Source organism: Mobula birostris, chromosome 3 (genome assembly GCF_030028105.1).
Source record: "Mobula birostris isolate sMobBir1 chromosome 3, sMobBir1.hap1, whole genome shotgun sequence".
NCBI lineage: Eukaryota > Metazoa > Chordata > Chondrichthyes > Myliobatiformes > Myliobatidae > Mobula > Mobula birostris.
This window is the reverse complement of record NC_092372.1, coordinates 173922357-173948392: the sequence shown is the minus strand read 5'-3', so window position 1 is coordinate 173948392 and position 26036 is coordinate 173922357. Positions and strand designations below refer to the sequence as shown.

Below are 26036 nucleotides of genomic sequence, written 5' to 3'. Positions count from 1 at the left end.
AACAGTATTGAAGATTCCAGATACTTGCACGGCAATAATTATAACAGACTGACCTATATTGAAGTAAAGGCTCTCAAACAATGTACCTCAAGGTCTGAGTGTGCCTGCATTAATTAACGAAGCAATGTAACCCTTGGAATAATATACCACCTTTAAGCTGTGTTTCCTATGGATAATTCTCCATTTATCCACTTGGAGTTACCTTGGCTGTGCTCTGGCATTTAGATTTGTGCTAGTTTTTTCCACAAATTTTATGTGATAACCTGGCTGTTTTGACAGCAGACAAAGGAGAGGCTGCCCATAATTTCTTAATGCCTTTTGGGGTGAAAGTGTGATTCAATGAGATACCGTTTGAAATTGAGTGGTGATCTATAGTCTTTTTAATGAGGTGGTGGATGGTGGCATGAGTTACAGTTCCAAACAATTTTTGTTCTGAACTCCTTCTAAGTCAATATTTTTACTATCATTGAATAACATTCTCAAGTGGAAACTCTCATCTCAAGACTTTGTTTCCTAAAGACTCATGATACTTTTGCTACCTCTTGAAAATCTGTGTTGGGAGAACTTCACTTATTACAGGTTCCATTTTAAAACGAAATATTTGACAATGAGAAATACTGATCCTCTGAGCTAAAGTTTGTTTCTTATGCCTGATCGAGACAAGAAGAAATACCAGGTAACACTCACAAGCATTATGTGATTAGCTTAATTAACTTCTAAGGAGACACAAGAGACAGCAGGTGCTGGAGCCTTGAACAACAAACAACCTGCTTGAGAAAATCAGCGGGTTGAGCAGCATCCGTGGGGAGGGGAAGAAATTGTCAATATTTTGAGTTAAACCCGGCATCTGGTATCTTCTAAGGAGATATGTAAATAGTAGATAATTATCTTTTGAAGTTGCCTGAAAGAAACAATGAATGCCGGGAATATTAAAGGCAAATGCTGGAATTGCTAGTAATTTCAAAGTGTTCTACTTTGTGCCTGCAAGTCTACAGTTTTCTGTGCCAAAAGCCAAGGTAATGTTTCTTGCATTTACTTTGATCTTCACTAGAACAGTGTAGGAGGTTGAAGAGAGAGAGAGATCAGAGTGGGAGTCAAATGTAGCATTAATGTGACATATAAAAGGAAGCTCAGACTCACTTTTGCAACAGAAATGAGAAGTTCTGCAAAGCAGGAATCCAGTATGCATTCGTTTCTCCAGTGCAGAGGAAACAATATAGATTTGAAGTAATTGCTGCTTCATTGGAAAGGCTAATTTGGGCCCTCAATGGTGGGAAGGAGAAAGGTAAAAGAGCCGATGTGGCAATTCCTCCAGTTTCTTGGAAAGGTGCTATGGAGTGTGAAGCAGGTAATGGAGGATATGGAAGAGTGAAACAGAGTATACCAGGTAACAAAATGTGGTTGTATTCCTTGATTTGTATAGTAATTCAATGGAATAGTGTAAGGGGCCACAGTAAGTCAAAATGAAGTGGTGGTAGTAGTGGTGTAATACTCTCGGAATGTTGGAATGATGGACCAACAGATTTTGAATGATTTTCCTATTAGTACCCAAAATATTTTTAATTCATTTTTTGATATGTTACTCTATTATAATAAGTTCTCCAGTGAATCCAGTAGGTTTAAAGGGAGTGCAGGAAACAGAGCCTATTGAATTGAAAAGGGAGAGTGGCAAACCTTATCTGTGGAGCCAGGTACCAAATCATCAAGGTTTCCAAATGGTTAGCAGATTACTGGAGTTTCACTGGTTATCAATGATTTGTTAAAAAGTTAACATGCCAAATACTGGAATATCCATCTTTCTGGTTTTGAAATAAGGTTAATTGATTACTATAATCAGGAATGAGAGAAATAGAAGATAATGGGGACTGTTATCAAAATGCAAATACCCTTTTTGGCTCATATCTGCAGTAGGGCAGCACGGTAGCTTAGAGGTCAGCACAACAGTTCACACTACAGGGGACCATGGTTCAATCCCCTCCTCTGCCTGTACGGCAGAGTTTGTACATTCTCCCTGTGACCACGTTGGTTTCCTTCAGGTGCTCTGGCTCCCTCCCACAGTCCAAAGACATACCAGTTAGTAGGTTAGTTGGTCATTGTAATTTGTCCAGTGATTAGGCTAGGATTAAATCAGAAGATTGCTGGGCGGCGTGACTCAAATGGCCTATTCTGTGCTGTATCTCAATAAATAAATACTGGGAATGCTTTTGAGCACCACACCAAAGAAAGAATATTTGTCCTTAGAGTGAATTGGCATTCATTAATTATCTGGATCTAAAGAATTAAATTATGAGAAAAAGTTAACGCAACTAGGATTGTTCTTGTAGTTTAGAAGGCTTAAGGGTGATTTGATTAAGGCTTAAATATTTTAAGTGGAACAGAGAGATAGCTGGAGCAAATCAAAATTTGTTGATCAGGAACTCTGGTGCTAGAAGCTCAGTATCTATAAGCTAGAGATAGTTCTTTCAACAGTGAAGTTAGCAAACACTTCTAAGGGAAAATTAATAGACGTGGTGCATCTGAATTTTCAGATTTTCAATAAGGTGCTATATGAGTATTTGATCAACAAGGTTAGAGTGCACAAAATTAGAGATAATATACCAAAATATCTTATCTCGATGAGAAGTGGCTTTTAGGCTGAAAATTAAGTGTATTTACAGAATGAAAACCTGTGACTAATTGTGGTGGTAGCTGTGTAATATGTTCAGAATGTTGTAATGATAGACCATCAGATTTTCTAGACTATTGAATGCTTTTCCTATTAATACCCAAAATACTTCTAATTCATTTTTTGATATGTTACACTGTTCTTTAACAAGTTTTCCAGTGAATGCAAGAAGCTTAAAGTGGGTGCAAGAGCAGAACCTATTGAATTGAAAAGGGAGAGTGGCAAACCTTATCTGTTGAGCCAGATGCCAAATCATCAAGATTTCCAACTGGTTGGTTGGCAGATTACTGGAGTTTCACTGTATATCAATGATTTGGCTGAGGGGAAGCAATGTCAAATTAACAACTGATGATGATACTAAACCAGGAAGGACCATGAATATGTAGGAGGATGTAAAGAGGCTTCAGAAGAATATTGACAAGCTGAGAAGGTGGACAAGAAAATGCCAGAGGGAATATAATGTGGAAAATTGTGATGTTATTCACTTCAATGCACAAAATAGTAGAGTAGCATTTTTTTGAATATTGAGAGAATAGATTAAATTGATTCTCAATGACACCCACCCAGGTGTCCTTGTACAGAAGCCACTGAAAGACCACATATAGGCGCAGCATGCAATTATGAAGACAAAAGGTGTGTTAAACAGCAGATGCCACAGATACGGAAATTCAGAATGTATCCAGTGGCTGTTACAATTTTCACAGATGCACCATAGAAACCACCTAATCTGGATGCATCACAGCTTGGTACGGTAACCTCCCTCTCCAAGAGAGCGGGGAATTGCAGAAAATTGAGACCGCAGCCCATTCCAGCTTCTCTTCCTGCTGCCTCAGGACAGCAGTCAAAAGTATATCCTGTGACTAGGGTAGGGTTAATCAGGGTGGCGGTGTTACTGAGGAGGTGTGGCTTAAAGGGCCGGAAGGGCTAACCCCGTGCTGTACCGCTAAATAACTAAAAATAAAATAATCAAAGACCACTGCTGCTCTGTTTATTCTCTCTTCTCCTCAGCTTTTATGCCACTGTTACCACTCTTGACTGGACATCTTAGAATCAGAATCAGAATCAGAATCAGGTTTATTATCACCGGCATGTGACGTGAAATTTGTTAACTTAGCAGCAGCAGTTCAATGCAATATATAATCTAGCAGAGAAAAATAATAAATAAAATAAATAATAATAAGTAAACAAGTAAATCAATTACGTATATTGAATAGATTATTTAAAAACATACAAAAACAGAAATACTGTAAAATTTTTTAAAGTGAGGTAGTGTCCAAAGATTCAATGTCCATTTAGGAATTGGATGGCAGAAGGGAAGAAGCTGTTCCTGAATCACTGACTGTGTGCCTTAAGGCTTCTGTATCTCCTACCTGATGGTGACAGTGAGAAAAGGACATGCCCTGGGTGCTGGAGGTCCTTAATAAAGGACGCTGCCTTTCTGAGGCACCATTCCCTGAAGATGCCCTGGGTACTTTGTAGGCTAGTGCCCAAGATGGAGCTGACTAGATTTACAACCCTCTGCAGTTTCTTTTGGTCCTGTGCAGTAGCCCCCCACCCCCATACCAGACAGTGATGCAGCCTGTCAGAATGCTTTCCATGGTATCAGTGAGAGGTTGAAAATGTCCTTACACTAGAAGGTGAACTCATTGTGGCCCTTGTACTTTATTTGTCCATCTGCACAGCACTTTCTCTCTAACCATATTTATTTCTTCAGTGATACAGCGCGGAGTAGGCTCTACCCGCCCTTCGAGCCGCGCCACACCAGCAACCCTGCAACCCTGATTAACCCTAATGTAATCACGGGACAATTTACTACTTGGTAGTCTTTAGACTATGGGAGAAAACTGGGGCACTGGGAAAAACCCACACATTCCATAGATAGGACATACAGAGACTCCTTACAGAATTAACTCTGAACTCCAGAACGCCCCACCCCGTGCTGTAACTGATGGCGCTAACCACTACACTGCTGTGGCACCCAACTGGAGTGTAATTGTACTCTAATACAATGTTCCGCATTCTCATTGTCTTACTCATGCATGGAATATGTCTGGTGGCATGCAACCTGAACCCTTTCACTGTATCTCAGTACATGGAGCAATAATAAATGAACTAATCAAACAAAAACAGAAAACACTGGAAAAACTCAGCAAGTCAGCTGACATCTGTAGAACGAGAAACATCCAAAGCTTTGGATCTGTAGCTCATGGTCAGAAAATTAAATGTTAAACCTTATTTTTAAAAAATCTGAATGCAGGAGTAAAGAACTCTTACTGAAATTGTGAAGAGTCTTGGTGAGACTGATTTGGTAGTATTTTGTACAGATTTTGTCTCCTTACTCAAGAAAAGCTGTATCTGACACGAAGCAGTGTGCAAAGATTTGGTGGACCTGTTCCAGGGATGGCAATTTTGCCAAATGAGGAGAGATTGACAAAATCTGACATATGTTAACAACAGCTTAGAAGAATAAGAATAGATCTCATTGAAAGTCAGAAATCCTTTCAGGATTCAACATTATTAACAAAGGGATGATGTTTTCTTTGTCTGAGAGTTTATAACCATGAGTTAGAGCCTCAGAATAAGGGATAGTCCCTTTGGAAATGGGATGAGGAAAAAATACTTCATGAATCTTAGCTCTGAGATAGAAGGTCAGCCTGATCTTGATGAGCTATGGAACACATTCAAAGGACTAAAATACTCAATTTTGTTCTTAATTTCTTAAAGCAGAGAAAATAGACAATCCAAATTATGTTGAAGATACGTGGGAAGAGCAATGGAGGGAAGACAGTTTTAATGGAGACACAAAAGACTGCAGTTACTGGAAATGGTGTATTGGCCATCAAAAGGAAGATGCTTCAATGGCTGGAATCATGATCAAAAATTTCAAAGTAAATTTATTATCAAACTATGTGTACGTTATACAACCTTGAGATTCATCTCATAACATGCAACCACGAAACAAAGAAACCCAAAAGAACCCATAAAAAATAGATTGTCAAACATCCAATGTGCAGAGAGAAAAATAAAAGAAATTATGCAAACAATAATAGCAAGCAAGCAGCGTTATGAACTGAAGTCCACAGAGAGTCCATCCCCAGACCCTTGGTTCAGCACTGAGTGGAGCAGTGAGCTGAACCAGCCCTGACCTTTCCAATCTGACCCGGTGCCTAAATCATCCAACAATCAGGTTCAGATACTTCGATACACTTTGAGGCCTGGACCCCACCACCTCAATTCGGCCTTTACCCAGCATTTCCAATTCGGCACAGCATTTAAGTCATTCAAGCCTCAGGGCTTCCTTCATCTCGGTGACAGGCCCGCTGCCTTGCTTCGCCTCCATTCTGCCTCCAAGTTGAAATGGAAGTTACAGGCTATTGTTTGCAGTGATCATTTGCCAGAAAAAGATCACAAAATTATTTACGCAAACAACAGGAATTCTGCAGATGCTGGAAATTCAAGTAACACACATCAAAGTTGCTGGTGAACGCAGCAGGCCAGGCAGCATCTCTAGGAAGAGGTACAGTCGACATTTCAGGCTGAGACCCTTCGTCAGGACTAACTGAAGGAAGAGTTAGTAAGAGATTTGAAAATGGGAGGGGGAGGGGGAGATCCAAAATGATAGGAGAAGACAGGAGGGGGAGGGATGGAGCCAAGAGCTGGACAGGTGATAGGCAAAAGGGATACGAGAGGATCATGGGACAGGAGGTCCGGGGAGAAAGACAGCCGGGGGGGAGGGGGAACCAGAGGATGGGCAAGGGGTATAGTCAGAGGGACAGAGGGAGAAAAAGGAGAGTAAAAGAAAGAATGTGTGTATAAAAATAAATAACGGATGGGGTACGAGGGGGAGGTGGGGCATTAGCGGAAGTTAGAGAAGTCGATGTTCATGCCATCAGGTTGGAGGCTACCCAGACGGAATATAAGGTGTTGTTCCTCCAACCTGAGTGTGACTTCATCTTTACAGTAGAGGAGGCCGTGGATAGACATGTCAGAATGGGAATGGGTTGTGGAATTAAAATGTGTGGCCACTGGGAGATCCTGCTTTCTCTAGCGGACAGAGCGTAGGTGTTCAGCAAAGCGGTCTCCCAGTCTGCGTCGGGTCTCGCCAATACATAGAAGGCCACATCGGGAGCACCGGACGCAGTATATCACCCCAACCGACTCACAGGTGAAGTGTCGCCTCACCTGGAAGGACCTGTCTCTTGCAAAAATGCCATCCCCTTCTCGCAATTCCTCCGTCTCCGCCACATCTGCTCTCAGGATGAGGTTTTTCATTCCAGGACGAGGGAGATGTCCTCCTTTTTTAAAGAAAGGGGCTTCCCTTCCTCCACTATCAACTCTGCTCTTAAACGCATCTACCCCATTTCACGCACATCTGCTCTCACTCCATCCTCCCGCCACCCCACTAGGAATAGGGTTCCCCTGGTCCTCACCTACCACCCCACCAGCCTCCGGGTCCAACATATTATTCTCCGTAACTTCCGCCACCTCCAACGGGATCCCACCACTAAGCACATCTTTCCCTCCCCACCTCTCTCTGCTTTCCGCAGGGATCGCTCCCTATGCAACTCCCTTGTCCATTCGTCCCCCCCATCCCTCCCCACTGATCTCCCTCCTGGCACTTATCCGTGTAAGCGGAACAAGTGCTACACATGCCCTTACACTTCCTCCCTTACCACCATTCAGGGCCCCAGACAGTCCTTCCAGGTGAGGCGACACTTCACCTGTGAGTCGGCTGGGGTGATATACTGCGTCCGGTGCTCCCGATGTGGCCTTGTATATACTGGCGAGACCTGACGCAGACTGGGAGACTGCTTTGCTGAACACCTACGCTCTGTCCGCCAGAGAAAGCAGGATCTCCCAGTGGCCACACATTTTAATTCCACAACCCATTCCCATTCTGACATGTCTATCCACGGCCTCCTCTACTGTAAAGCTGAAGCCACACTCAGGTTGGAGGAACAACACCTTATATTCCGTCTGGGTAGCCTCCAACCTGATGGCATGAACTTTGCTTCTCTAACTTCCGCTAATGTCCCACCTCCCCCTCGTACCCCATCCGTTATTTATTTTTATACACACATTCTTTCTCTCACTCTCCTTTTTCTCCCTCTGTCCCTCTGAATATACCCCTTGCCCATCCTCTGGTCCCCCCCCTCCTTGTCTTTCTCCCCAGACCTCCTGTCCCATGATCCTCTCGTATCCCCTTTGCCAATCACCTGTCCAGCTCTTGGCTCCATCCTTCCCCCTCCTGTCTTCTCCTATCATTTTGGATCTCCCCCTCCCCCCCCCCCACTTTCAAATCTCTTACTAGCTCTTCCTTCAGTTAGTCCTGACGAAGGGTCTCGGCCTGAAACGTTGACTGTACCTCTTCCTAGAGATGCTGCCTGGCCTGCTGCGTTCACCAGCAACTTTGATGTGTGTTGCTTGAATTTCCAGCATCTGCAGAATTCCTGTTGTTCTAGTTATTTTCCTTGTTTCATTAGCCACCAGCCGGAAGTTGCTGAGATTCACCAGTGTCACCTTAAACTGGAATACAAAGTAAGATGGTTGTGGTAATTGGAGGTCAATTGTTTGCCTGGGACGTAAATCCTGCTGAAGGGTTTCGGCCCAAAACATCGACTGTACTCTTTCCCTAAATGCAGCCTGGCCTGCTGAGTTCCTCCAGCATTTTGTGTGTGTTGCTCTGATTTTCAGCATCTGCAGATTTTAGCATTTCTAACATTGCATTTGTCTTCTTTACTACTGACCCAGCTTGCAAGTTAATCTGAAGAGAATCCTTAACTGGGACTATTAAGTCCCTTTGCACCACCAATTTGTGAATTCTCCCCCCATTGAGAAAACAGTAGACACCTTTATCCTTTGTGCCGGAATGCATAAACCCACATTTCCCTACACTGTACTCCAGCTGACCTTATGGTGCCTCGTTTTCCAACTGTCCAAATCATTCCACAGACTCCCTGCCTCTGAAACACCACTTCACCACCCCCACCTACCTTGGTGTCGTCTGCAAACTTGGCCACACTGTCATCAGTTCCTTCATCTAGATGATTAATGTATAAAGTGAAAAATCTGTGGTTCCCCTGCAGAACGCCACCATTCACTGGGAGCCATCTAAAAAGGCTCGCTTTATCCACACTCCCTGCCTCCGTTATTTTTATTTTATTTATTTAGAGACATTGCATAGAACAGACCCTTCCAACCCAACACACCAAACTAACACTAAGCTAATGACAGGACAATTTCCTATGACAAATTAATCTACTAACCAGTACACTTTGGACAGTGGGAAGAAACTGGAATACCTGGAAAGAACCCACGTAGCTCTCGGAGAGGACGCACAAACTTGTTACAAGCTCCTGACTGAACTCTGAACTCCGACACCCCAAGCTATAACTAACAGCTAATTTTCTGTCCATGTTAGCGGCTTGTCTCAGATACCATGGACTCTTATTTGTTTTAGAAGCCTCGTGTGTGGTAACCTATCAAAGACCTTCTGAAAATCCAAGGAAATAACACCACCAACTCTCTTTTCTCTAACCTGCTTGTTACCTCCTCAAAGAATTCAAACAGATTTATCAGTCATCATTTTAACGAAACCATGCTGGTTTTGACTACGTGCTTCCAAGTACTCTGAAATTTCATCCTTAATAAGGGATTCTAAAATCTTAACAACTGCTTCAATCAGGCTAATCCTTTCTTTTGCTTCCCTTCCCTCTTAAACAAGGGTGTTGCATTTGGAATTTTCCAGTCCTCCGCAAACCTCACTGACTCTAATGATTCTTGAAAGATCCACAATCTCTTCAGCTACCTCTGTCAGAATCCAGGCCGTAGTCCATCTGGTCCAGGTAATTTATCCACCTTGTGGTCTTTCATCTTCCTCAGCACCTTCTTCTTGGTAATGGTCACCACACACAGCTCTGCCCTCTTACTCTTGAATTTCTGGCATGTTACAGGTTTCTTACACTGTAAAGACTGACGTTGTGGTTTTTTTTTTGTTCCTTCTCTATTTTTCTATTCCCCATTACTACTTCCCCAGTGTTAGCTAGGGTCCCCTTCCAATCAACCTCTGCCCAGTTCTTCCCTCATTCCTCTGCAGAGAACTGACAGGGCCATAAGACCTGGACAAGATGGTGTACACCCCAGGGATCTGAAAGAGGTGGCTGAAGAGATTATAGAGGCATTAGTAATGATCCTTCAAGAATCACTAGATGAATTGCAAAATTACAAATGTTACTCCACTCTTCAAGAAGGGAGAGAGGCAGAAGAAAGGAAAGTATAGACCAGTTTGTCTGACCTCATTGGTTGGGAAGATGTTGAAGTCCATTATTAAGTTTAAGGTCACAGGGTATTTGGAAGCACAAGATGGGCCATAGTCAGCATGGTTTCCTCAAGAGAAAATCTTGCCTGACAAAACTGTTGGAATTCTTTGAAGAAATAACAAGCAGGATAGACAAAGGAAAATCGGTTGATACTGTGTACTTGGATTTTCAGAAGGCTTTTGACAAAGTGCCAGACATGAAGCTACTGAACAAGCTAGGATCCCATGGTATTACAGAAAAAAATTCTAGTATGGATAAAACTGGCTGATTGGCAGGAGGCAAAGAGTGGGAATAAAAGGAGCCTTTTCTGATTGGCTGCCGGTGCTAGTGGTCAAAGCAATATCATATTTCAGCTTCTCTCCCTCTTTCTCTCAAACTGCAGGGTGAATTCTATCATATTCACAGTCACTGTCTCATAAGAGTTTCTTCACCTTAAGTTTCCTGATCAAGTCTATCCCATTACACAACATCAAATGCCGAATTGCCTGTACCCTAGTGGACTCTAACACAAGCTGCTCTAAAAAGCCATCTTTTAGCCATCCTACAAATTCCTTTTCCTCCAGTCCACTACCAACTCGATTTTCCCAGTCTACCTGCATATTGAAGTATCTCATGATCAATGTAACACTGCATTTTTCACTTGCCTTTCCCATCTCTTGGTGCAGTTTATATCCTGCCTACTGATTACAATTCGAAAGCCTGTTCATAACTCCCATGAGGGCCTTTTACTTTTGCAATTCCTTAATTCTACCCACAATGATTCTACATTTTCTAATCCTGTATCACTCCCCTTAGTATTGATGTCAGTTACCAACAGGGTCACTTCTCCCCCTCTGTCCACCTACCTATCTTTCCCATAGGATGCATAGCTTTGCATATTTTACTCTCAACTCTAATCCTCTTTTGATCATGTACCTAATGACGCCTATGACATCATACCCAATTTCAATCTGCACAGTGAACACATTTATTCTGTTATGTACTATATACTACATGCATTCAAATATAACATTCTCAGTGCTGTATTCACTGTCTCCCTTCTCAATGTCATCCTTATGTTGCCTGAAGTTAGGTTCCTAACCCGCTCTAAACTCTATTCTTTTTGTTATTCCGGAGACTTCAATAACTTCTCCTGCACATTCTTTCCTTTTGACCAATTTTCCCTGCTGTTGAACCCATCTCCCCTACCAATTGTTCAGTTTAAAACACTACCTACAACCTTAGTCGTTCAGTTCACTAGGACTCTGGTCTCAGCATGACTTATGTGGAGCTTGGCCTATCAGAATCCCTCCCTGCCTATGTCCTGGGACGTACTGGGACACAAGGACATTCCTATTAGGAATAGAGGGATACAGACCATATGTAAACTGATGGGATTAGCTAGATTAGAATCGTGGTTAGCAAAGATATAGTGGGCCATAGGGCTTGTTCCTTTAATGCACTATTTTACATTATTCCTCATTTTCTGTTAATTAATCCTTAATTCACACCAATATATTACTCTGCATACTGTGTGTAATTTGAGGTCATCTCTTGCAACATCGTGTTGAAGATCCTCATTAAATCTAAATATGCAACCACTTTATTCCAGACCAAGGATGACCAATTTATGGCACACAACAATCTTGTCTTGGACTGCTGCAGAAGAGTCACAAGATATTCAACTGGACATGAGGTTCAAGGCATGTGCACAGTCAACTAACCCTTGAATCTAAGATCTACTTTCATTTAGAATTATGACAAATAGAGGAAGTGAGTCAGAAAGAGGATCACGGCGAGAAGGGGTTCCAAAAATAGGAAGGGCAAATTATTAAAATCATGGGGCAGGTCAGAGTATCACAGCGACGACCACAGTAGTAGGGCTCAGCAGATTATATAGTTGATGCAAGAGATGAAGTCAGAGGTCAAGGAAGGAGATTGGAGATTACAATGGGGATAGCAGAGTCAGGAAAATGATGGAGGTGAGGAAAAACAGACACAATATTGATATCTCAAGTAAATGATCAGATTAGATTTGCGAAATCAAGGAAGATTATGGGAAAGGCACACAGAATTAGGAAAATTTTTAACAGCAGAAAGGTGGGTAGGATGATGATAATAGTAAATGGTTTCTTCAACCAATGGTAATAGGAGTTGAGAGTCAGGATGAATGAAGGAAGAGAAATCATTGATAATGAGAAGGAATTAGGTTATCAGCGGTGAATGTGGAGGGGAATGGATAGTAACAATAGCAAGCTAAATAAGACATCTCTCTCTGGTAGTGGCCTAGGCACTGTGAGCAAGCTAAACAAAAAAGTAATCCTCAGTCTTTCAGTCAAGTCCTTTTTAAATGCCCTTGTTCACTTAAAATTTGCAGTACGATTTTGTACAAGTGATATCAAACAAATATTTCACATTGTTTGATGTCATTTGTTTGTCCAGCAATTTCTTCTATCCAATACTTCAGCCTGCAGTTTCCTGCTTCAATGTTAAGATGGCTTCCCAAACCAAAAGTTTGGTCACGTTTACTGCAGAGTTTATTTCATCATAAATTGAGACAGAAAATTTCCAGTTTCATTTAAGAAATAATATTCCCTCACATTCTACATTACTCAATGCTTTCATTAGGTGGCTGCAAAATAATGTTCAGTACATGGTAAGAATACTTGAACAATTTCACAAATTCAGGGTTATTTCAATACGGATATGAACGTGCAAAGCAATTGCTACTGATAATTGGAATCTTTATTTTTGGCATCAGCTTACAAATGAGTATTAATGCAAAACATATTTACTTTTTATTTCTACACCACCCAGCACTTCATATGTATAATTAAAAAACTGAAGAGCCAAATTAGTTTTAAAAATTACTATTTAGGTTTTATTGAATAAGACACAAGGCAGAGGATCAAATCTATTCCACTGCATTTAACTTCTTTAATTTTGCTTCAAATCGTCTTCTACTAGCATCCAAAATTGTAATTCCATGTTTTCTAAAGTCATATCCAACCCTTTCCAGTTCTTCTATGCGTTTTTTCAAATTCTCTGCACTGAATTCCAGTACTCTGGGCTTCTTTAATAGGTGCTTAATATTAATTTCCTTTTGCAGGAGATAATCTATTTTGTTCGAAACTTTTGAAAAGGAAGCATAAAATGCAGGTGGATAGTCGGTGAAAAATTTCTTCACTTCTTCAGCTGTGCACCCTAAGGACTGTAACTGCTCACTTACATTCATGAAATTTCTTTTCATGTAGTCACTGGAAAGGTCCAAAACCTCAGCACCATGCCCTAGAAGTAGTTTTATGAGTTCACTGTTGCTTAGTTCAAGTGCCTCTGTGAAAAAATCTACATTTGTTTTTATTCGTTTAGTGCTTCTAATAAGTATATATGCATTTTTAGTGATCACTCGTTTCATAAATTCACGTGGATTCTCATCACCCAAACCAATAGCGAGATCTTGCAGAAATGTTACCATCTGCTTGTTTAGTTCCAAGCTGTTTGAAAATGTTCGTGGAGCAGTAGTCAACATACGATGCAAATCATTTGTCGTCAAACCAAGAGAGCAAAGAAAGCAGATATTTTTTTCAAGATTTTCATTATCACTTGAACGAAAATATGATTCTGGAGAACGCTGAATGATACTTATGATCTCAGAATCAGTCTTAAAAATGCTTCGCCATAATTGCCATCTTTCTTCAAGGTGGGTAAAGGAACGTGTAATGGCTCGAGGGTATCTTGAAATAATACTGGCAATGGCTTTATTATTGGCACCTTTACTTCTCAAGAATTCTGCAAGACATTTTTCATTTGTAACCAATTTTCTGAACACTCCTGGCTGTCTCTTCCTGGCCATCTTAATATCCACACCCATAACAGTCAAGTTGTTTATTAACACTCCATTTTCTGGTTTTTGGTTTATCTCAGTTGAACAATGACGATGGGAAGTGTTGAATCTCAGAAAGGTTATCTTCAAAAGTGCAACAGGGAAAAAATTTGGAAAAAAAGAAAATTTTGTTCCCCCAGTGTACATGTGCATCACCCGTGTTGCCACTCTGCTTGCCATATTTCTCTAATATCACGGCTGATAGACCACCTGGTTACAATCTTTCAAACCTATATATGGAGGAAAGGAAAAGTAATTGTGTCAGTAATAAAGAAATGGAAGAAAACACATAACTTTTTAAGTTTCTTAAGCATTTACAAGCAACTGTAATAGTTAGCCATTTATTTTTCTGTTAGCAAATGCCATTACTTATAACGTACCGAAATTCTACAACCATTTGTGAACTGATAAGTATGAACTACTTTTCCAAACATGCATTAGGTGTACTGTATCTTACTACTTACAATTGGCAGACTACCTTTGCAATTACCTGGTTTTCCGCATTAATTACTCAGAAAACGTGGTATGATCTTCATCTAAGTCACAATATTGGAAGGTGTTTTGAGAGATTGGATATACAAGTATTTGGACAGCCAAGGGCTGATAAAGATAGTCAGCATGGCTTCGTGCATGGTAGTTTGTGTTTAACGAATCTTGCAGAGTTTTTCGAGGAGGTTACCAAGAAAGTAGACGAACGAAAGGCTGTGGATGTTGTCTACATGGACTTTAGTAAGGCCTTTGACAAGGTCCCACGTGGGAGGTTAGTTCAGAAGGTTCAGACACTAGGTATCCATGGTGAGGTTGTAAACTGCATTCGAAATTGGCTGTGTGGGAGAAGACAGAGACTGGTAGTGAATGATTGCTTCTCAGGCTGGAGGCCTGTGACTAGTGGTATGCCTCAGGGATCTGTGCTGGGATCACTGTTGTTTGTTGTCTATATCAATGATCTAGATAATAATGTGGTAAGTTGGATCATCAGGTTTGCTGATGACACTAAGATTGGAGGTGTTGCGGACAGCAAGGAAGGCTCTAAAGCTTGCAGAGGGATCTGGACCAACTGGAAAAATGGACCAGAAAATGGCAGATGGAATTTAATGCAGATAAGTGTGAGGTGTTGCATTTTGGAAAGACAAATCAAGGTAGGACATACACAGTAAATGGTAGGGCACTGAGGAGTGCGGAGGAACAAAGGGATCTGGGAGTTCAGATACATATTTCCCTGAAAGTGGCATTACAGGTAGACAGGGTTGTAAAGAAGACTTTTGGCATCCTGGCATTCATAAATCAAAGTATTGAGTATAGGAGTTGGGATGTTATGGTGAGGTTGTAAGCCACTGGTGAGGCCAAATTTGGAGTATTGTGTGCAGTTCTGGTCACCAAACTATAGGAAGGATATCAGTAAGATTGAAAGAGTGCGAGAAGATTTACTAGGATGTTGCTGGGTCTTCGGGAGTTGAGTTACAGGGAAAGACTGAACAGGTTAGAACTCTATTCCTTGGAGCGTAGAAGAATGAGGGGGGATTTGATAGAGGTTTACAAAATTATGAGGGGTATAGACAGAGTAAATGCAAGTAGTCTCTTTCCACTTAGATTGGGAGAGATAAATACGAGAGGACATGGCTTTAGGGTGAAAGGGAAAAGGTTTAAGGGGAACATTAGGGGGAACTTCTTCACTCAGAGTGGTGGGAGTGTGGAACGAGCTGCCATCTGGCATGGTAAATGCGGGCTCACTCTTAAGTTTTAAGAATAAATTGGATAGATACATGGATGAGAGAGGTCTGGAGGGTTATGGACTGGGAGCAGGTCAAAGGGACTAGCAGAATAAATTTTCGGCACAAACTAGAAGGACCGAACGGCCTGCTTTCTGTGCTGTAGTGTTCTATGGTTCAATAATAGATAAACACAATCTGCCTAAACTAATAACACACAGATGATTGTACTTCTTGACAATACTGACTACACCATTTAAACAATCACGGTCTAGGTATGTGAATCTCTGGGATAATGGCTTCCACAAAAGCTATTTGGAGTCAGGTGTTCCAATCAATGAGATGAGATTGGAGGTGTGGGTTGTAGTGGTGCCCTGCCCTATATAAAAAAAACATGCAAAGACAGGTTACTGACAGGCCTGCTCTTCTGAAGAATGATCTATTTATATGCACCATGCCTTGATCAAAACAACTTTCAGAGGACCTTAGAAGAATTGTAGAGATGCATGAAGCTGGAAAAGCACATCTAAAGACCTGAGTCTTCATCAGTACACAGTAAGAGAAACTGTCTACAAATGGAGGAAATTCAGTACTGTTACTACTCTCCCTAGGAGCGGGCGTGCTGCAAAGATCACACCAAGACCACAATGTGCAATGCAGAAGGACATGAAAAAGAACCCAAGGATATCAGCAAAAGACCTGCAGAGATCTCTAGAACTTGTAAAGTCTCTGTTCATGTGTCCACTACAAGGAAACCACTGAACAAGAATGGTGTTCATGGAAGACCACGGAGGAAACCACTGCTCTCCAAAAAAAAACATTGCTGCAAGTTCACTACAGACCACCTGGATCTTCCAAAACACCTCTGAGATGATGTTCTGTGGACAGATGAGACAAAAATTGAACTTTTTGGCAGAAATCCATGCCGCTATGTTTCGAGGAAATAAGGGCACTGCACACCAACACCAAAACCTCATCCCAACTGTGAAGAATGATGGAAGGAGCATCATGGTTTGGGGCTGCTTTGCTGCGTCGGGGCTGGACAGCTTGCAATCGTTGAAGGAACAATGGACTCAAAAGGTATCAAGACATTTTACAGGAGGATATCAGGGTAGTGGTCCATCACCTGAAGCTTAATAGAAGTTGAATGATGCAACAAGACAATGACCCAAAACAGAAGTGTAAATCAACAACAGAATAGTCTAAAAAGAAAATGTGTGTTTTGGAATAGCCAAGTCAGAGTCCAGACCTTAACCCAATTGAGATGCTGTGACATGACCTGAAGAGGGCTGTTCATGCAAGGTGTCCCAGAAATATTGATGAACTGAAAGTTTTGTATGTTGGAATGCTGTAAAATTCCTCCTTGCTGTTGGATTGGAGGGTTGCAGATGTTGTTCTCTTATCCAAGAAAGGAGTAGAGATAGCCTAGGAAATTATTGACCAGTGAGTCTTACCTCAGTGGTTGGTAAGTTGATGGAAAAGATCCTGAGAGGCAGGATTTATGAATATTTGGAGAGGCATAATATGATTAGGAATAGGCAGCATGCCTTTGTCAAGGGCAGGCCGTGCCTTGCGAGCCTGATTGAATTTTTTGAGGATGTGACTAAACACATTGATGAAGGAACAGTAGATGTAGTGTCTATGGATTTCAGCAAGGCATTTGATAAGGTACCCCATGCAAGGCTTATTGAGAAAGTAAGGAGGCATGGGATCCAAGGGGACATTGCTTTGTGGATCCAGAACTGGCTTGCCCACAGAAGGCAGAGAGTGGTTGTAGACGGGTCATATTCTGCATGGAGTTCAGTCACCAGTGGAGTGCCTCAGGGATCTGTTCTGGGACCATTACTCTTCGTGACTTTTATAAATGACCTGGATGAGGAAGTGGAGGGATGGGTTAGTAAGTCTGCTGATGACACAAAGGTTGGACGTATTGTGGATAGTGTGGAGGGCTGTCAGAGTTTACAGCGGGTCATTGATAGGATGCAAAACTGGGCTGAGAAGTGACAGATGGATTTCAATCCAGATAAGCGTGAAGTGGTTCATTTTGGTAGGTCAAATATGATGGCAGAATATAGTATTAATGGTAAGACTCTTAGCAGTGTGGAGGATCAGAGGGATCTTGGGGTCTGAGTCCATACGACGTTCAAAGCAGCTGCCCAGATTGATTCTGTGGTTAAGAAGGCATACAGTGCATTGGCCTTCATCAATCATGGAATTGAGCCGAGAGGTAGTGTTGCAGCTATATAGGACCCTGGTCATACCCCACTTGGAGTACTGTGCTCAGTTCTGGTCGCCTCACTACAGGAAGGATGTGGAAGCCATACAAAGGGTGCAGAGGAGATTTACAAGGATGTTGCCTGGATTGGGGAGTATGCCTTATGAGAATAAGTTGAGTGAACTCGGCCTTTTCTCCTTGGAGCGACGGAGGATGAGAGGTGACCTGATAGAGGTGTATAAGATGATGAGAGGCATTGAATGTGTGGATAGTCAGAGGCTTTTTCCCAGGGCTGAAATGGTTGCCACAAGAGGACACAGGTTTAAGGTGCTGGGGAGTAGGTACAGAGGAGATGTCAGGGGTAAGTTTTTTTACTCGGAGAGTGGTGAGTGCATGGAATGGGCTGCCGGCAACAGTGGTGGAGGTAGATACGACAGGGTCTTTTAAGAGACTTTTGGATAGGTACATGGAGCTTAGATAAATAGAGGGCTATGGGTAAGCATAGTAACTTCTAAGGTAGGGACATGTTCAGCACAACTTTGTGGGCTAAAGGGCCTGTATTGTGCTGTAGGTTTTCTATGTTTCTATGTTGTGCAAGTCTGATCAGCAGCTACAGGAAATGTTTGGTGGAGGTTATTGCTGCTAAAGGAGGTTTTAACAGTTATTAAAGGCTATTAAAGGCAGTTATCTAGGCTTTTTCCAGCCTAGACTGCAAATAACGTTCAGTAAGGACGTGAAAAGTATAATTGTCTGTGTGTTATTAGTTTAGGCAGATTGTGTTTGTCTATTATTCTGACTTAGATGAAGATCAGACCACATTTAATGAATAACTAAATCAGAAGTCCAGGTAATGGCAAAGGTTTCACAAACTTTCTTTCTTGCAACTGTATATAAAAAAGGAAAAGATACACGAAACTGAAGATAACGAAGGACAATTTTTAAATATAAATCCTTTGATGATCCAAAGGACGTTAGACTGCACTTTGGAGGACAAAATGAGGACATGAGATGGCTCTTGCTGATGAGGTAATTAGAATTGCAAGGTATTGCATAAGTATATTGAAAGCAAAAATAGTAATTAGAGAGAGAATAGGTCCTATTAAGGCTCAATGGGAGCAGACTTAAAAGAAAAGTTCTCACCTTTAATTACCATTAAGAAAGGTATTTTCAGACAAGGTGAAGAAAATCCCAAGGGCTTTTACAGATATCTTAAGGGCGAAAGGACAGCAAGGGACAAAATTCATCCTCTGTAAAATCAGATGGTCATCCACGCATGCAGCCGAAAGAGATGGGGAAGATCTTAAATGGATTTTTTTGCATCTGTATTTACTCAGGAGACGGACACAGAGCATATAGAAGTGATGCAAAGCAGCAGCGAAGCCATGGGCCCTACACAGATTACAGAGGAGGTGTTTGCTGTCTTGAGGTAAATGAGGATGGATAAATCCCCAGGGTCTGACAAGGTATTCCTTCGGACCCTGTAGAACACAAGTGCAGAAATTGCAGGGGCCCTAGCAGAGATATTTAAAATACCCTTAGCCATGGGTGAGATGCCAGAGGATTGGAGGAAAGCTAATGATGTCCCTTTGTTTACGAAAGGCTCCAAGAATAAGCCAGGAAATTATAGGCTGATTAGCCCGACATCGGTAGTGGGAAAGTTATTGGAAGGTATTTGAAGGAACAATATATAAAAGTATTTGGATAGATAGGGACTAATTAGGGATCGTCAACATGGCCTTGTGTGTGGTAAGTCACGTCTAACCAACCTAAAAGCGTTTTTCAAGGAAGATACCAGGAAATTTGATGAAGGCAAGGCAGTGAATGCTGTCTACATGGACTTTAGTAAGTCATTTGATAAGTTGCCGCTATTGGAGGGTCGTCAGGAAGGTTAAGTTGCTTGGCTTTCAATTTGAGGTAGCATACTGGATTAGACATTGGCTTTGTGGGAGAAGCCAGAGAGTGGCAGTAGATGATTACCTCTCTTACTGCAGACCTGTGACTAGTAGTGTGCCACAGGGATTGGTGCTGGGTCCATTGTTGTTGCTTCTCATCTATCTCAATGACTTGGCCCACTGGCCTTCATAAATTAAAGTATTGAGTACAGGAGTTGGGATATTATGTTGAAGTTGTATAAGGTGCTGGCAAGGCCTAATTTGGAGTATTGTGTTCATTTTTGATCACCTACAGCACCTACAGGAAAGATCTCAATAAGATTGGAAGAGGGCAGAGAAAATTGACGAGGATGCTGGCAGGACTTGAGGACCTTAGTTATAGGGAAAGTGTAGCAGTTACTTTAAAACAAACCAAAACTGCTGAGAGACTGAGTACAGCACTTCCAAATAACTGAATTCCAAATAGAAAAAAATACGTCCAATCCTTTATTACAAAACCAGCAAATATAAATGATCTTATATAGTGCCAAAAACTACCAAAACTAAATAAGTGATATAGCAGAGTTTGAGTAATTAGTGTTCTAAGTAGCAGTCAACAAAAAATACCATCCCCGGATATTTTGCTATCAACTAAACTAACAAACAAGGATGAAGCGTAAATGTTTAACAATGGTGGTGCTAGAAAGATTGTGAACCCCATAGCATGTTCTCTATTTCTGCATAAATTTGACCTAAAATATATCCAGATCTTCACCCAAGTCCAAAAACTAGATAAAGAGAACCCTAATAAATAAAAACACAAAACTCATTATACTTGTTCATTTATTGAGAAAAATTATCCAATATTGCATATTTGTTGGAAAAAGTATGTGACCCCTTTGTACAGCAATAACTTCAACCAAATTTTTCTGGTAACTGTTTATCAGTATTGCACATCGGCTTGGAGGAATTTTAGGCCATTCCTCCTTACAAAACTGCTTCAACTCTGGGATGTTGGTGGGCATCCTTGCATGAGCTGCTTGCTTCAACACCATTTCTATAGGACTACGGTCAGGACTTTGACTCAACCATTCCAAAACACACATTTTCTACTTTTTAAACCATTCTATTGTTGATTTGTTTGTCTTTTGGATCATTGTCTTGTTGCATTATCCAACTTCCATTAAGCTTCAGGTGATGGACTGCACTCTAACGTTCTCCGGTAAAATGTCTTGAAACAATTTTGAATTCATTGTTTTCTCAATGATTGCAGGCTGTCCAGGCCCTGAAGCAACAAAGCAGCCACAAACCATGATGCTCCTTCCACCATGCTTCACAGCTGGGATGTGGTTTTGGTGTTGGTGTGCAGTGCCCCTTTTCCTCCAAACATAGCAATGTGCATTTCTGCCAAAAAGTTCAACTTTTGTCTCATCTGTCCACAGAACATTATCTCAGAGGTGTTGTGGAACATCCAGGTGGTCTTTTGTAAACCTGAGATGTGCAGCAATTTTCTTTTGGAGTGGTGTCCCTCCATGAACACCATTCATGTTCAGTGAGTTCTAGACATTTCTGTAGCTCTTTTGCTATTACCCTTGGGTTCTTTTTCACCTCCTTTAGCATTGCACATTGAGCTCTTGGTGTGATCTTCGTAGGATTCCCACTCCTAGGGAGAGTAGCAACAGTATTGTTTCCTCCATTTGTAGACAGTTTCTCTCACTGTGGACTGATGAACACTCTGGTCTTTAGGCATGCTTTTGTAGCCTTTTCCAGCTTCATGCATCTCAACAATTCTTCTTCTAAGGTCCTTTGAAAGTTGCACATAAACAGGTCTTTCTTGAGAAGAGCAGCCTCTGCCAGTAACCTGACTTCTGCGTGTCTTTTTTTATAGGGCAGGGCACCACTACAACCCACACCTCCAATCTCATCTCATTGATTAGAACACCTGAATCCAAAGAGCTTTTGTGGAAGACATTATCCAGAGGTTGAAACTTTTTCCAACAAATGCATGTAATATTGGATCATTTTTCTCAATAAATAAATGAACAAACATAATTTTTTAGTGCTATTTATTTAATTGGGTTATCTTCATCTAGTTTTAGGACGCGTGAAGATCTGATCACATTTTAGGTCATAATTATGCAGAAATGGAGATAATTCTACAAGGTTCACAAACTTTATAGCATCACTGTATACTCATTTGCTTCTACCATGCCCCAACCAACATGACAAATTAACATAACTCATAATAAATGCACAACACAAAATACAAATTTATGGCGAGAAGGCAGGTGTATGGGGTTGAGTGGGATCCACGATCAGCCATGATGAAATGGCGGAACAGAATCAATGGGCTGAATATATATTAATGACTTGGATGAGGGAATTAAATGCAGCATCTCCAAGTTTGCGGATGACACGAAGCTGGGTGGCAGTGTTAGCTGTGAGGAGGATGCTAAGAGGATGCAGGGTGACTTGGATAGGTTGGGTGAGTGGGTAAATTCATGGCAGATGCAATTTAATGTGGATAAATGTGAAGTTATCCACTTTGGTGGCAAAAATAGGAAAACAGATTATTATCTGAATGGTGGCTGATTAGGAAAAGGGGAGGTGCAACGAGACCTGGGTGTCATCATACACCAGTCATTGAAAGTGGGCATGCAGGTACAGCAGGCAGTGAAAAAGGCGAATGGTATGCTGGCATTTATAGCGAGAAGATTCGAGTACAGGAGCAGGGAGGTACTACTGCAGTTGTACAAGGCCTTGGCGAGACCACACCTGGAATATTGTGTGCAGTTTTGGTCCCCTAATCTGAGGAAAGACATAGAGGGAGTACAAAGAAGGTTCACCAGATTGATTCCTGGGATGGCAGGACTTTCATACGAAGAAAGACTGGATGAACTGGGCTTGTACTCGTTGGAATTTAGAAGATTGAGGGGGGATCTGATTGAAACGTATAAAATCCTAAAGGGATTGGACAGGCTAGATGCAGGAAGATTGTTCCCGATGTTGGGGAAGTCCAGAACAAGGGGTCACAGTTTGAGGATAAAGGGGAAGCCTTTTAGGACCGAGATTAGGAAAAACTTCTTCACACAGAGAGTGGTGAATCTGTGGAATTCTCTGCCACAGGAAGCAGTTGAGGCCAGTACATTGGCTATATTTAAGAGGGAGTTAGATATGGCCCTTGTGGCTACGGGGATCAGGGGGTACGAAGGGAAGGCTGGGGCGGGGTTCTGAGTTGGATGATCAGCCATGATCATAATAAATGGCGGTGCAGACTCGAAGGGTCGAAGGGCCGAATGGCCTACTCCTGCACCTATTTTCTATGTTTCTATGAATGGCTTAATTCTGCTCCTATGTATCATGGTCTACAACACAGACAGATGGAAAATAGATACCTGGCTCTGACAGAAAGTTTGAATAGGTTAGGATTTTATTCCCCTTCCAGATGAGGGAAATACATTGAGGTTGACTGAGAATAGAATTAGAGAAATATTTAAGGGGAACATGAGGGAGAACTTCCTCACTCGGGGCAGTGACAGTATGGAACAAGCTGCCAGCGGAAGTGGTGGATGCAGGCTCAATTCGAGCATTGAAAGAAATTTGGATAGATACATGGATGGTGGTACGGATGGCTATGATCCAGATGCAGGTTGATGGGACTAAGCAGATTAAGATTGGCTCAGACTAGATGGGCCGAAGAGCCAATTTCTGTACTGTGGTGCTCTATGACTATGACATGAGAGGTAATAAAATCATGAGGGGGCATAGACAGGGTGAATGCAAACAGTCTTTTTCCCAGTGAAAGGAAATCAGACACTGGAGGGCATAAGTTTAAGATGAGGCGAAAGATTTAAATGGGACCTAAGGGGCAACTGATACACGCAGAGGGAGGTGTGTATGTGGGTCAAGCTGTCGGAAGTATTTAGGCCAATACAATAACAACATTGAAAAATTATTTGGACAGATATGTCAATAATGAAGGTTTCAGAGATATGGGCCAAAAGTGGACAAACAGAGCTAGCTCAGATGTGCACTCTGACCAATAAGGATGAGTTGGGCTGCAAGGCTCGTCTCTGAGCTATTTTATAACTTGACACTTATCCAAGGTTTCAAATCAACAAGGCACAATCAGGCAATCAAATGGAAACATGTCCAAAATTTTGACCCACTAGTGACACTTATTTTTAGTGTTTTCTTTACCCTGTTTTTTTTTGTCACAACTGGAGAAAGAGTCAGATTACAGTGGCAGTTGTTGACAGAGTGTGGGCACATGGCCAAGTGCTTAAGGCATTCGACTGGCGATCTGAAGGTCGTGAGTTCGAGCCCCAGCTGAGATAGCGTGTTGTGTCCTTGAGCAAGGCACTTAATCACACAGTGCTCTGCAACGACACTGGTGCCAAGCTGTATCGACCTTTGCCCTTCCCTTGGACAACATCAGTGTTGTGGAGGGGGGAGATTTGCAGCATGGGCAACTGCCGGTCTTCCATGCAACCTTGCCCAGGCCTCCACCCTGGAGAGTGAAGACTTTCCAGGCACAGATCCATGGTCTCGCAAGACTAACGGATGCCTTTATGTTGACAGAGCTAGGGTGAAGAGCAAAGAAAAGACAGGCAAAGTAGTACCTGGTGCAAGGAATGACGGATTGACTAGTGGCAGGCAAAATAATGAAAAACAAGGGCAGGAATCCAGGAACAACTTTTTCCCCAACCCAGGATTACTCAAAATAGGGCTTACTTGCCCCTACCACCTCTCCAGCCCACCAAACAATTTCATTCCTACCTTTGTGTTTCACATTTGGCCCATTCAGCCAGCTCAAAAGTGGAGTGAAAGCAAGTCATCCACGGTCTGGAGGAGCTCCCTAGATTCAAATTTTACAGACACTTTACCCTTTCGAATGAGAAACGGTGGGCTGCATCTGAAATATAGTCTACAGAAAGAGAGAAAACAAAACCTTTGTCCGATTAAGCAGAGGACATTCAGAACACAGGCTGATAGAAACCCTATTCAAACAAATCCGTTATCTTCTTTACTCTCCCCAAGAAAGAATAGAAACATTAACCGTGACAATGATTGATTTCGTCGCACAGATAGTAGCACAAGATTATACCCTACTTCGCTTGCTAACACACACAGGACGTACCGACTGCAGAGAGACCTGACCGGCAAGGCAGCACATGAAAAGTCAGCGGCTTCCGGAAGCCGCTCGCTAGGAATCCCGGGAGGGACTGCGGAAGTCACACCGCGTGAACCTGGGGCGGTGCAATCCGTCCATGCATCTGACACAGTCCAGCTAAAGCAAACCCAGGCAATATCTGCAAATGTGTTTAGTGCATCTGTAACGTAATGTAGATGCTATTCCAGTAAGATGAGCGTTTTTTTTGGTTAAATATGAAATGGCAGTAAAACGCTGCAGGTGTATTGCACAGGCTACCCAGCCATTATAATTATACGCGGAAATTAAAAGACCGTTTTGAAAATTAAGACCTGCAGGAAGAATAAATGAAGAATTTAAATTGATGACACACAAGACTGCAGAAGCTTGGGGTTAAAAACAAATTGCAAAATTCATTTCTGTAGCAAGAGGAGACGTAACGTAAAGATTTTACTCCTCACGTATGTGTAAGAAATAAAGTCAATTCAAGAGTGACGATTTTCTACGAGAGTTCAGGGAGCTAAATTAAACGGTAGGACCTCAAAACTGCTACCCGTGCCATGTGCTCGTGAGGCCAGAAATCGGAAGGTTATACAGTTTTAGCCTGTGACTAAGGAGTTGGTGTAGGAGGGAGGATATAAGATTTGTGGATCATTAGGCTATCTTCCAGGGAAGGTGGGACCTGTACAGAAAGGGCGTTTCCAATTAATATCCTAGGGGGAAGGTTTGCTAGTGCCGCACCGTGGGGTTCAAACTAGAGTTGCAGGGGCATGGGAACCAGAGTGCCAAGACAATTAGTGGAGAGGCTGTGGAGACGGATGTCCTCATACAAAGTCAGGTATCAAAAGGTTGAGCACGGTTTGATTAATATCATGAGCTGGGTACATTTCAATGCAAGAAGTTTCTTAGGAAAGGCAGATGAACTCAGGGCATAGATCAACACTTGGTATTATGATATTGTAGCCAGACATCCCACCTCCCCCGGAAGTTCCGTGAGTCTCCCGCATTGGGGCATCCTGATTGGTCTCTCTTCATGCTAAGTAGACCTATCCGTTTTCTCTGTGGGCGGGCTTTACAGTCGACCTCAAAAATAATGACTGTTGCTCGCTGCACTGTTTGCAAAAGTGACTCTTCTATTGCCCATGGTGGGTTAAAACGTAAAAGACATGTTGAAGTGAATTTAACAGGTGTCATTCGTTCATTAGCATAGCTAATATTATTTAAACTAGCTGGCTAGCTGCTC

General features: G+C 42.0%; 2 protein-coding genes across 6 annotated transcripts in view; one reads left to right on the top strand and one right to left on the bottom strand.

Moving 5' to 3' along the window:
* Positions 1-12685: 12685 nt before the first annotated feature.
* On the bottom strand, positions 12686-24850 carry LOC140194755 (transcription termination factor 1, mitochondrial). Of its 5 annotated transcripts, none has more exons than XM_072252020.1 (3): positions 24782-24829; positions 24421-24568; positions 12686-14076 (listed from the first exon to the last, which is right to left on the bottom strand). In XM_072252020.1, exon 3 carries the CDS (start codon positions 14024-14026, stop codon positions 12878-12880), a length of 1149 nt encoding a protein of 382 aa, XP_072108121.1. In that variant the 5' UTR covers positions 14027-14076; positions 24421-24568; positions 24782-24829; the 3' UTR covers positions 12686-12877. The 5 variants fall into 5 exon arrangements, with proteins under 5 accessions (XP_072108121.1, XP_072108122.1, XP_072108123.1 ...); XM_072252021.1 differs by having other exon boundaries at positions 24421-24499; positions 24782-24818; XM_072252022.1 differs by lacking the exon at positions 24421-24568 and having other exon boundaries at positions 24782-24850.
* LOC140195711 (uncharacterized) overlaps positions 23146-26036 on the top strand; it is a 45159-nt gene continuing 42268 nt past the window's right edge. Inside the window, exon 1 of the mRNA XM_072254422.1 lies at positions 23146-23290. Coding sequence (XP_072110523.1) covers positions 23146-23290 — 145 coding nt within the window. The remainder of the gene's footprint in view (positions 23291-26036) is intronic.

Excerpts from the sequence above, each read along its gene's own strand:
- LOC140194755 (XM_072252022.1), bottom strand. The coding sequence starts at position 14,026 with ATGGCAAGCAGAGTGGCAACACGGGTGATGCACATGTACACTGGGGGA.